This window comes from Eschrichtius robustus, chromosome 15, assembly GCF_028021215.1.
Source record: "Eschrichtius robustus isolate mEscRob2 chromosome 15, mEscRob2.pri, whole genome shotgun sequence".
NCBI lineage: Eukaryota > Metazoa > Chordata > Mammalia > Artiodactyla > Eschrichtiidae > Eschrichtius > Eschrichtius robustus.
In genome coordinates, this window is record NC_090838.1 from 91,219,689 (window position 1) to 91,231,219 (window position 11,531).

The 11,531-nt window shown below is 42.5% G+C and overlaps 1 protein-coding gene across 1 annotated transcript in view; it reads left to right on the forward strand.

Annotated features, from left to right (window-relative positions):
• SLC9A4 (solute carrier family 9 member A4) overlaps positions 1-9,655 on the forward strand; it is a 59,312-nt gene extending 49,657 nt beyond the window's left edge. The window contains exons 10-12 of the mRNA XM_068564536.1: positions 2,772-2,903; positions 3,647-3,734; positions 9,300-9,655. Coding sequence (XP_068420637.1) covers positions 2,772-2,903; positions 3,647-3,734; positions 9,300-9,655 — 576 coding nt within the window. The remainder of the gene's footprint in view (positions 1-2,771; positions 2,904-3,646; positions 3,735-9,299) is intronic.
• The last annotated feature ends 1,876 nt before the right edge of the window (positions 9,656-11,531 follow it).

Sequence of the window (11,531 nt, forward strand, 5' to 3'; positions counted from 1 at the left end):
GAAAAGCAGTGACACTTATCCACCACGGAAGAAAGATGGCCTCAGGATGCCTGTGATGGTGGAGTTGTCTCAGCGTGGTTGACTGTAATAGAGCTTAGAAAACTGAGATGGTTTAGATTAGAATATCGAAACCACAGTGCTGAAAGCCTAAGGTAAAAAAGGAGACATTTCAGGGACTTCCCTGGCGGTCCAGTGGTTAAGATTCCAAACTTCCACTGCAGGGGGCATGGGTTCGATCCCTGGTCCGGGAACTAAGATCCCACGTGCCACTCGGCCAAAAAAAAAAAAAAAAATATATATATATATATATATATATATATATATATATACATACACACACACACACACATATATATATATATATATATATCCACAAAAAGGAGACATGTCAGACATAGTGTTTTTCAATTTTGGAAAAGGGTATGGAGGCTATACTAGCACTTGGGACCTGGCCCAAAGTTCACAGCAAGAACATTTCAGGGGCAGTAAGTGAATCCTCCTGAAACTTTGATTTAATCAAATGGTATCTTCATTTGTGTCCTCTAATTAGGAGTTATTTAAGTTTAAGGATTCAATGGAACATCCCAATTGTTGAGTAGGGTTATAAGTGAGTTCACTGTGAGGGCCTTGGTTTTTGTGACCATGTCATGGGACTCCAAGAACTCATCTAGTCAAAGTTCCTCCTTCTCAAGTAGAAGATGCTGAGGTTAGAGGAGTTGTTTTTCTGCCTTGTTTAAGATCTCAAAACAAATTTGAGTTAAGAACCCAGGTCTGCCAGCTACCCACCCACAGCTCTTTCCGTGACTTCAGAATTACATGATCCAGGGCAAGGGAACGTTTTCTGGCTGCTGTTTCGAGAAGGTCAGTGATGAAGGGGAATGTGTCAGCAAAAAGGCCCTGCACCTGCTGGAGGAACACAGGTCAGCAGCACTCATAGCACACTTCGAGTACATTCAGCAGCTTTCAAATCGTTCCAAGTGAAACTGTTTCAGCAAGACTATCACATTCCGCCTTAGATAAGTAGTTAAGAGCTTCCTGGTTTGAAGGATGCCAGCCAGCTTAGTGAGGGCCGGAGTCCAGAGGGTGCCTGGTACTCAGACTTGCCCCATGGTGGTGGAGGTTGAGTTTAGGGAAAGTCCAGAAATAGAGAGAGAGACTCTGGAACTCCAAGCCACCGAAAAACGAGGCTAACTGTCCATTCTCTCTTTTTTGTCAGGTTCCTGAATAATCGCCTTTCTTCTTCTTTTATTGATGCCTACTCAGTCTGACCTCCAGGTTTCTCCCTTCTAAGCTGTGCAGGATCCCCCTTCCTTGTTGATCAAGAAGAGCCAATAGGTGATGGAAAGTCCCACGGGGAGAACACACATAGTAAACAGAGGGGCCTCCACCCCTGAGATGGCTTTTGCTTCCACTTTTATTACTTGGGAGAATGAGACTCACCAGTCCTACCCTTTCTGTCTTTCCTTTCTCATCCTAACCTTTAAAAAAATTTTTTTTATAATATATTTTATTTAAACCACTATATCAAAAATATTATTTCAACACATCATAAATTTTAAAAATTACCAATGAGATATTTTGTACTCTTTTGTTTTAAATTAATGTCTTCAAAGTCAGTGTATAGCTTATTCTTACAGCACATTACGATTCGGATTAGCCACGTTTTTTTTTTTCCTTAAAGCCTCCTTTATTTTTCTTATTTTTAAAAAATTTTTATTTTATATTGGAGTATAGTTGATTAACAATGTTGTTGATTGACAAAGGTGTACAGCAAAGTGACTCAGTTATACATATACGATGTATCTGTTCTTTCTCGAATTCTCTTCCCACTTAGGTTATTACAGAGTACTGAGCGGAGTTCCCTGTGCTACACAGTAGGTCCCTGTTGGTTGTCATCCTGTCTTTACGTCGTTCATGTGACTCCTCTCCTCCGCCACGGTTCTCTTGCTCTCTTGAAGGAAAAACCAGAGATGCAGTCCAGGACAACTGTCTGTCTGCTTTGTTGCTAGTGGGAAGTCTACAGTTTTGAGGCTTGTCACAAAAGGTGACATCTGTAGTCCTCTAGCTTGGGTGAAAGAGATTCCCGTTAAGCACTTTGTAAACGTCTGAGGACCATGCTGGTCTGTGGTTCAAGACAAATTTTCACTGGCCTCCCTGAGGATAAGGAAGACATTTTTCATAAAACTAAACTGATGCAATCTGAAAAACTGTTCTGTATCTAAGATTATGCCCGTCCTACTACTTTGGTTAAAAGACTTTTTCCTTTTTGAACCGATGGTGTTGATACTAATGGGCTGATTTTTTGCACGTATCTTTGACTGGCAACATTTTAAAATAGCAACCTTCTAGAAATTGCCAAAGTCGTTTTTAAATTCCCCTGATCCCTAAACACTCAGTAATCGCTGGCCTAGCATAACAAACATGACCTGGGAAAGAGAGTGTGTGTTGGCTGGAGGGGCACCGACGTCTGTGGGTACCTCGGGGGTGATCACTGTGGGAGGGTCACAGGGGGACAGCACAGATGGGGGGCACCACCCTGTGAGCCAGAGGCAAGGCTCCCACCGCAGCTTGGTCCTGATGGGCTAGCCCCGAGCACAGACCTTTCCTCCGGGGCCGCAGCTTGTGCCTGTGTAACTGAGGCAAAAGCTCAGAGGACCTGGGCATCACCTTCTCGCTCTACTAGTCTTTGTTCTTGGTTTTTCCATGGTCTCCTGAGGCTGGAAGTTGTACTGAGATGTCTGTACATGTTTGACATCCCCTTCTTTCTACAGACCCTGTCCTACAACAAATACAACCTCAAACCCCAAACGAGTGAGAAGCAGGCGAAAGAAATTCTGATCCGCCGCCAGAACACCTTCAGGGAGAGCACGAGGAAAGGTCACAGCCTGCCCTGGGGAAGGACGGTAAGGCGGGGACCTTGACTCACCTGAGCTGGGCCGGTCCCCGAGCAGGGCCTCGTCAGGTGACTACGTCAGTATTTAAACAAACAAACAAAACCACTACCTCATTGCCAGAAAAAGACAAAACTAAGGGGGTACAGGACACCAGACACCCCCTTCTCTGGGCCTGGGCCCTTTGGAGCCCAAGGCATCGGTCCCCGGGGTATGTGGCAGCAAGCTGCCCCCCAGGATGGTTCAGTGACTCGACCATACTCCCTGGGCTGCGAGGCTAGACTAGCTCCCACGGCGGCCACGGCTGGACATTCCAGGCGACCCTCCGTGGACGGGGACCCTGGTTCTAGGAAGCTTACTTCTCCCTCAGGGAGATACAAGGAGGAATTTGTTCTCCCCACGTCTCTTGGACCCTATCTTCATGGTACCCACTACGCATCTGAACTACTCCATCTGAGGCCATATCCAAGCAATCTTACTGGGACTCTGAATGGAGGTTGGGTCTGGAGTAGCCCCTAATCTCGACCCTAATGTCAGGAGAAACTTTGAGAGGTTTATCATGGTCTATTTTATCATGAGAGGGAAAGGACATATGTTGAAGGCGGAGACATTTTGTTTTCCTTAAACAGAAGTAACTGAAAGGCAGTGACCCAGAAAATATGCTCCAGAGTGGGTCTGTATCTCACTTTGTTTGTCGTGTGAAGCTGTCAGTTGCGTGCCTAACTCTGCTTTTTATTTCTCCTTGTTACCCACAGGCTGGTACCAAAAACATCCGCTACCTCTCCTTTCCTTACAGCCATCCTCAGCCAGCAGGCAGAGATGTGAGGGCGGCTGAATTCACAGGTAACCTGCATCCCTGGCTGCTTCTCTTTTCTGGAAAGGTTCAGATGGTAAATAGTTTCAGGCTTGTGGGCCAAAAGGCAAAATCAAGAATATTATGTAAGTACATATATGACAAGAAAAAGAGAACACAAGTATTTTATTAGTTGAATGCAGAACTATAGTGATGAACACTGAAATTTGAAATTCGTATAATTTTTACTTAACAGAAAATATTCTTTAAAAAAATTTTTTTCAGCCATTTAAAAGTGTAACAACCATTCTTAGCTCAGGGGCCATACCAAAAGATGCATCACGGAGATACACCTGGGGGTCATCAATTGCTGACCCCTGTCTTAGGGAAACATAAAATGGGCACTTCTTTGAAGTGGTGGGATTCTCCTGTGGTTTATAAATTAGCAGAATTCTCCAAAGTTGGCTAAATTTTACTAAAATAACTTCACCAAATTTACTGATTGGATGTTTCCCATTTAATACCTATTACTTAAATAAAATTCTTAAAGTCATTGAAACTGGCTATGGTGCTCATAAAAGCTAAGTTATTATTTTTTAAACATGTATATAAAATGATTTTCTATTAGCATAAAGTGGCATATAATATATATGATATGCCATGTTCTCTAGTTTAATATTCCTAAATTTTTAAGACTTGGAATCTCATTGGAAATTTGAATAAACTAAACACATAGGATTTGAGAATTAAATCTTTGAAGAAGGAATATAATTATTCCTTACAATGAAACTTTATTTTTTTCTGATATAAAAACATGCTCGACATAAAATCAAAATCAGCCAGTGGAGAAAAGCATAAAAAAATTTTTTTAAAGCACTCGAAACTCCAACACCCAAGATAATCACTATAGGACATTTCGGTAAACATCCTTCTATAATTCTATCTATATCATCCTGATCTCTACCCTACCTGGACCTGATACAAACAAACAAACAAAAAAATCACAAACACACAGCAAGGTATTATACATAAACTCATAATACAGTCATTGTTTTTCAATATTTATAAATTGTCTAGTTCACTCAACCATATGTTGTGGACATATTTTAGAATCAATAGATATGAACCTAGTAATCATTTCATGACTTAATAATAGTCAATTATATGAAAGCCCCATAGCTTATTTAGCAAAATCCTTATTAACAAATATTTAAGATGCTTCCAATATTTAATGAATATAAGCAATTATATCTAATAGTTTCTTTGGATTACTTGTGATTGATTTTTGCTCAAATAACCAATTACTCCCTTAGTATATTTTCCTGGAAGCAAAATTTTTAGATCAAAAATTACGTATATTTAAATTTACCTTCAAATCAACAATTGTGAGAAAGGTAATTTCTGAACGTTATCAGCATTACTGGGCTATTTTGAGTGAACGTTTGAGTAGTCTACTATATGATGGGATAAAATCTATATACCACAGTTAATTTTTATCTCAGTCTTTTTGATTTTCAGTGAGGTTGAACGTCTTTTCATATTTTTAGAGGCAACCGTATTTCTTTTGAGGAAGTTTTTGTTTCTGCCGTTGCCCATGTTTTCTGCTTTTTTTTTTTCTTAAAACGAATTTGAAGAACACCGTACAATACGAATATCACCCATTGTTTCATATTTGCTGCCAATAATTTTTCCTAAAGTTTCGCATTTATCATTTCGTTTTTAGATATACTTGTCTTCAAATTTTTGTATTCTGATTCATCAAATCTGCTCGATCTTCCACAGAAAAATTAGAAAAATGATTCACCTAGTAATTTAAAATCTAGAACTTTCATGGTTTAATTTTTTCAATTTCAAGCCAAATGGCTAATAGTTATTTTGATAATAAATATAAAGATATTTATCTTTGTGTAGGTTTAGACAGAGACACATTTCAAATTGTTTTCAAATGGCCATGCTCCTGCCCCAGCACCTTCTTTTCCACTTTTGTTGTACTAGTCATTTACTCCTAAACTAGAAAGTTTTAGACACTTAATTCTGTTTCATCGATCTAGTCATCTATTCCCAGGTCACGCTCTTCTAAGTAGTATTATTTTATGTTAAAAAGAGCTATAACACAAACAAAAGCAAACAAACAAAACAAAAGAACACCAGGTATAGGGTGTATAATAGATTAATTTTTAAAACTCTTCCTGGTACAAGCAGCTGGAGCTATTTATGTTGCTTGAGTGATAGAAAACACGAAAGCCTCACAGTCATTTCTTGAGATGAACGTCAACATCACAAGCTACGGTAGCAAAAAATAACCACACAGCAGCCTCAGCTGAGCACTAATGTACAAACACATTATAAATAGAACACAGCAGGATAGTAAAAGAATACTACACCTTACAAAGTAGGACTTATCCCAGAGGTGGGGTTGTTTAACATTTGGAAATGCATTTACATTATTCACCAGATTAATAGGTCAAAGCGTCCTTTCAATAGATCCCCTAAAACACATCTCACTCCCGCTTTCAATAGAAATCATAAAATCCTAGGAAAACATATATAGGACTTATATGAAGACAACATAAAACTCTCCTTTTCCACGCTTCATTTCCTCTCTGTAAAGGGGAGAATGTTGGTACCTCCCACATACAAAAGTGTTGCCCTGAGTGAAGCCATTTGGTGCAGATAAGACCCTTAGAACAGTGCCAGCAACCAAGTAAGTGGACAAGAAATATTAGCCATTATTAATTTTATTACTAGTGAGGGGTAGCGAAGAAGACTTGACTTGGGTAGATAGGGGGGTTCTTGAAAAGAAGACGGTACTTTACAAATGTCAGTTCTACATGAATCAATCTAGACGTGGAATGAAATCTTAGTCCCAATGAATTTTTTTTTCTTTCAAATGTGCTCAACTGGTTCTAAATTTCATTAGGTGAGCAAAAAGAGTGGGTAAGCTAGAAATCTGTGAAGGAAAAGTAATGAAGTGGGACTTATTTTATCAGTTATTCTTAAGTTTTAAGGAATTATAATAATAATCAGGATTAGACTGAGATAGTCCTCCATGGGTATCTGGGTACAATTATTTGCACCCACCTTCTCTCCAAATCTGAAGCCTTTACGCACCAGGACGAGGTCACGGAATGGCTGGAGGGGCTCTAGGGGAGGACGTAGAGGGAGGTGCAGCGTCCATCAGGCAGTCCCCTGATGTCCCCCTCAGCTAACCGGGCTGTGACGTTCAGAGCACTGTCCCTCCTCGCTTCCCCCTTGTCCTCCCGTGTTAGGACACCCCTTCTCTAGATGTTTGTGTGCTCCCTGCTGGATTGCAGGCTCCACACACTCTTCCAAGCTCCTTTGCCTTTGGGGCTCCCTTGGTGTTGTAAGTAGAGAGGTCCTGCCTGGACAACCCTCCTAGAACCCAGGAGCACGGGGGAAGATGAGCAACTTCTGTGGGTGGAGTGTGGTGATGGGTGCCCTACTATGCGAGTGTATCTAATGCCACAGAACTGTACACTTCAAAATCGTTAAATGGTAAATGTTATGTTTTGTGTATTTTACCACAATTAAAATGAAACAAAACAAGACCATGCGGAGGGCAAGGTCTGGGTCTCTAAACAGCCTTTGTTGTATCAGGTGTGGGTTGGGCTCAGCCCTGCCTAAGCCCTTTCCCTGTTTCTCCTTCACCCACCCCCCCGGTGCCCGTGTCCAGAAGTTAAAGCTCTCAGCCAGGTGGAAGGTAGAGGAACGGACACTCAGATTTTGCTGCAAAGGTTTCCATTGACCTCTCCCTGGAACTGCGCTGCCTGGCGCCAACCTGGAGGAGGACCGTGCAAATAGGAGAGTCCCCACCCTCCCTCCTTCCGCCTTCCACTTTCCAAGCAACTCCTTCCTCCCATTTTGGACGGATCTAGTGACTTAAGTTGAGTGGAAGCTTGCAAGTCACCTGCCCAAGCCTCTGCCTCATTCTAGGACCCCACTTTTCAGTAACCAGAAGGTGGTCAGGAGACGCAGCTAGAATCTGTCCTCTGAGGGGGGCCATAGCTCAGAAGGATGGTTGGAAACCAGGAGGGGGGCTGAGGGGAGAGAGAGGAAGGAACGGCTCTTGGGGGCAGAAGGGCCAGCCGTTGTTTTCTTAGTTAGTGTTCCAAACGCCAAAGGATCAAGAGGAACTCTGGTTCCAGACCAGACCGTAAAGCACAAATTAAAGGGAAGTCCTGAAAAAATGGACAAATATTTTAACTTTTTTTTTTTATTCAAAGCAGCTGATTCCCCTCCTCCCACCTCCCACCCCCTCCTCAGCTTCCAGACAACCTTCTCAGGATAATTTGGTCACATTTTGGAAAAATAGTATTGAACAGGATATTTTAAGTTTTTCTGATGTCCCACATTCCAAACACATTTGGTCAAGTATAAACCTGTGTACATATTAGTTCTAGCTGTGAAGTTTTTGTTTTGTTTTCTTGTTTTGTTTTTTAGAAGGAAGTAGAGAGTGGGAGAAAGACCCCTATTTCAGATTTAAATATAGATGTCTTAAAATACCTAAGTTTTCAGGAGAATATTTAAAGGGAAAATAAATGTATAAGGTTAGAACTTGAAGAAATGAGATTTGTGAAAAACAGTCCCCTGAAGGCATGCGCACAGTGAAGGAGGGAAAGGCAATGTCCCAGACATGGTTTAGGTATTTGGAGGGGACATTACATAGGTACCCAATGGCTGCCCTGCATTCCTGACGGAGCTGTCCTGACCCACACACAGCTTTTATAAAGGAGACAGGGACAGCCTGGAGAGAAGCAGATGCCAGCTGCTCAGACAACTGCAGCCCCACCCTCACTGTGGGACACTGACAGTCACTTAACCTCTTAGAGACCTCAGCCTCCTCACCTGTGAAATGAGGCTCACAAGTTTCCTCCTCTCAAAGCGCTGTTGTGAGGATTAAATGGCATAACATGTAAAGAGATCAGCACAGAGTAAGTTCTCAGTAAGTGGACGTTCCCATCCTTCTCATTGCCGTCGTGGGCCAGACGCACCCTGTTCACTCCTCACCTCCTCTGAAAGGAAGGCATCATGGCTATTTTGCTACTCGTGACTCTCCCATCCCTGTTTCTCTAAGATTAGCTATTTCAAGGTCAAAAGGATGAAACTCAGATTTAATGATTTCTGGTAGCCACTGATTAAGAAACAAACCGAGAGTTAAAAAATGAAAAAACAAAACCAAAACAAAACAAAAACCCACAAACAAACCTAGATAAAATCCACCCTTTTCCTATCATAGTACCTTGTAACCTTCAGTTTAGCGTTGGTCTTTGACAACACAAAGCATCTTTTTGTGCTTTACGGCTAATGGATCTGATTTTGTGAGAAACACTCCCTCACTGCCCTGGGAGAGCCTAGCCGGACACGCGGGTTTCCGTGCATTTCTGCTTATTTCTCACACCGCGTCTATAGCTTCTACTACACCCCACCTTGGGGTAGCAACCTCGGAAAGGGAAAACCAAGCTGATGAGAAAGGTGAGTGTGGGAGCTGGAACAGCAGGAGGACTCTGCTTCCCTCTGAGTTCTCTCGCCTGGTTATGAAGTCTCCACTCTCTGCTCTTAAGTCCTTCTTTCTTCCTTCGATCATCCTTTCCCAGATCACGACGGCAGTGACGCAGAAGTCCCCTCCATCATGTTCAACACACACTCTCCAACGGGGTCACTTCAGGAAGGACGACGGACGCAAGAAATAATCCCGATGAAGAGCTTGCACAGAGGAGGGAAGCCACCCCACTTGGGTTATCAAAGAAATAGGAGCCAAGAAGAACAACTGGGCAGGGGCAGAAGGGCGGTTTTGAGGCCCAAACCGCTCTTTCACGCAGTAGATGAGGAGTTCGAATCTGGGGAGGAGAGTGAGGAAGAGGCCTCAGCCATTGGGTCCCGATGGTCAGCGGAGCACAGACCCGGCAGGGACCTCCACAGATCCCATAGCCCTTTGCTCCAAAGAAAGTAATGTCATGGTCCACAGGATTGTGTTGGGTTTTTCCAGAGTCCATGTTCCGATTATTGCGAAAGAAGGATGTTCAGAGTTCTGAAGAGAGCAATTGAGTTTTGTTCTTGTTTATTTTTATTTTTTTGATGTGGACCATTTTTAAAGTCTTTATTGAATTTGTTACAATATTGCTTCTGTTTGTTTTTTTTTTATAGTTTGGTTTTTTGGCCACATGTGGGATCTTAGCTCCCCGACCGGGGATCAAACCCGCACCCAACTGCATTGGAAGGCTAAGTCTTAACCACTGGACCGCCAGGGAAGTCCCTTGAGTTTTGTGTTTGTTTCTGGTTTTTGGAAGCTATTATGACTCTCTAAGAGGCAAGGAGATTTTTCAGATGACTGGGAGCAGACTTGCAAGCTTCTCCACGTTCTTAGCTGTGCTTAGGTTGCTTTGTAGATGAATCCCCTGTGACAGACAGACGTCAGTCACCCCAGGAACTATTCACTAAATGTGTCATTCATGTAATTTATTGAGATACAAACATGATTGGTCAATAATTCCCCTTGACTCTGTGCATGGGCAACTTCTAGTCAGGTCAGAACCAGGAGGGGCTTTGGAAACGGCCTGGCTCAGCCCCCTGTGTTCACAAATAAGGACACCTTGCCCAGATCACGTGGTGAGGTGCTGCCTTCACAAGCTGATTGTTCTCCCTCCCAAGAGAATGCATTCAATTTTGATTTTGATATGCACTATGCAATAAGTTATATGTCTGGGGAGAGGTAAAATTGGTCATAACATTGCTATATGTAATCAGTAGCAATAATAGATGTGCTACAGAATATAGAATTAATCTGTCAGCTGTGGGCTTGTAGTCTGTTTTGTACTTGGAATGCTTATTTGAAAAATAAGGATATTAGAAACAAAACGGCCATAAACACGCTTTAATAGCAATGACACAAACAATGGGTATTTATTAGATGTGCGTTTGTAGGGTGTGACATTTTCCCCCAGGGTTTGCAGCTAATTTCCAATTTAATTTTCCATCCTCATCATCCCCAAACTTGACCTTGAACTTGAACTTCACACTCCAGCTCACCAACTTTGCTGCCTAACTTTATCTTTCCACCCTCCTTCCACTCTCTTCCTCTTCTCTCTCTTCTGGCCACCCACCCATAGGTTAACAAGAGTTTACAAGAGCTATCGATTGTGCCAACTAACTAATCTGCACTAATCAGTTAGCCAAAGTATCATTTATCATTGCCACGTTTGATATCTATAAACATCCCCAATTGATTTAATCTTATGCATATTTAAAGGCAACCGTCCAGTGCATCCCAGGATTCCCCAGACCTGACTTGATCCCCTTAATCAGAAGCAATCAAGTGAGCCCCTTCCTCCTAGGAGAGCCCACGCCATTTTGCATAGGTCACAGGACTTACCTGGGAATTACACTTATACATGTGCATGTGGGTCGACCGTGGCCTGAAGGACACAGAGGATCCCCAGCCCGCTCTGGGGATTGGTAGAGGGTGTAGTAGGTACCCCGGGAGTGCTCTGGGGTATCAGTTTCGCATGATGAGTTTTTCCAATAGGCACCAAGCAATGCAGCAGAGAAGATTTCCTCTTGAGTGTTGAGAAAGCTCTGGTTCTTGCTCCCTACTCAGCTCAGGAAGGGGAAGAAACCCCTGGGGATCTCCTGGGCCTGGCCACTGGCTTGCTGAGCAGTGCACCTCATACACCAAAGGCAGAATTTGTTGTTTTATCTTTAACCTCAAAAAATCGGACACACATAACAAACGGATGGTTACCAAAGGGGAACGTGGGGGGAGGGATAAATTAGGAGTTTGGGATTAACATATACACACGACTATATACAAAATAGATAACCAGCAAGGA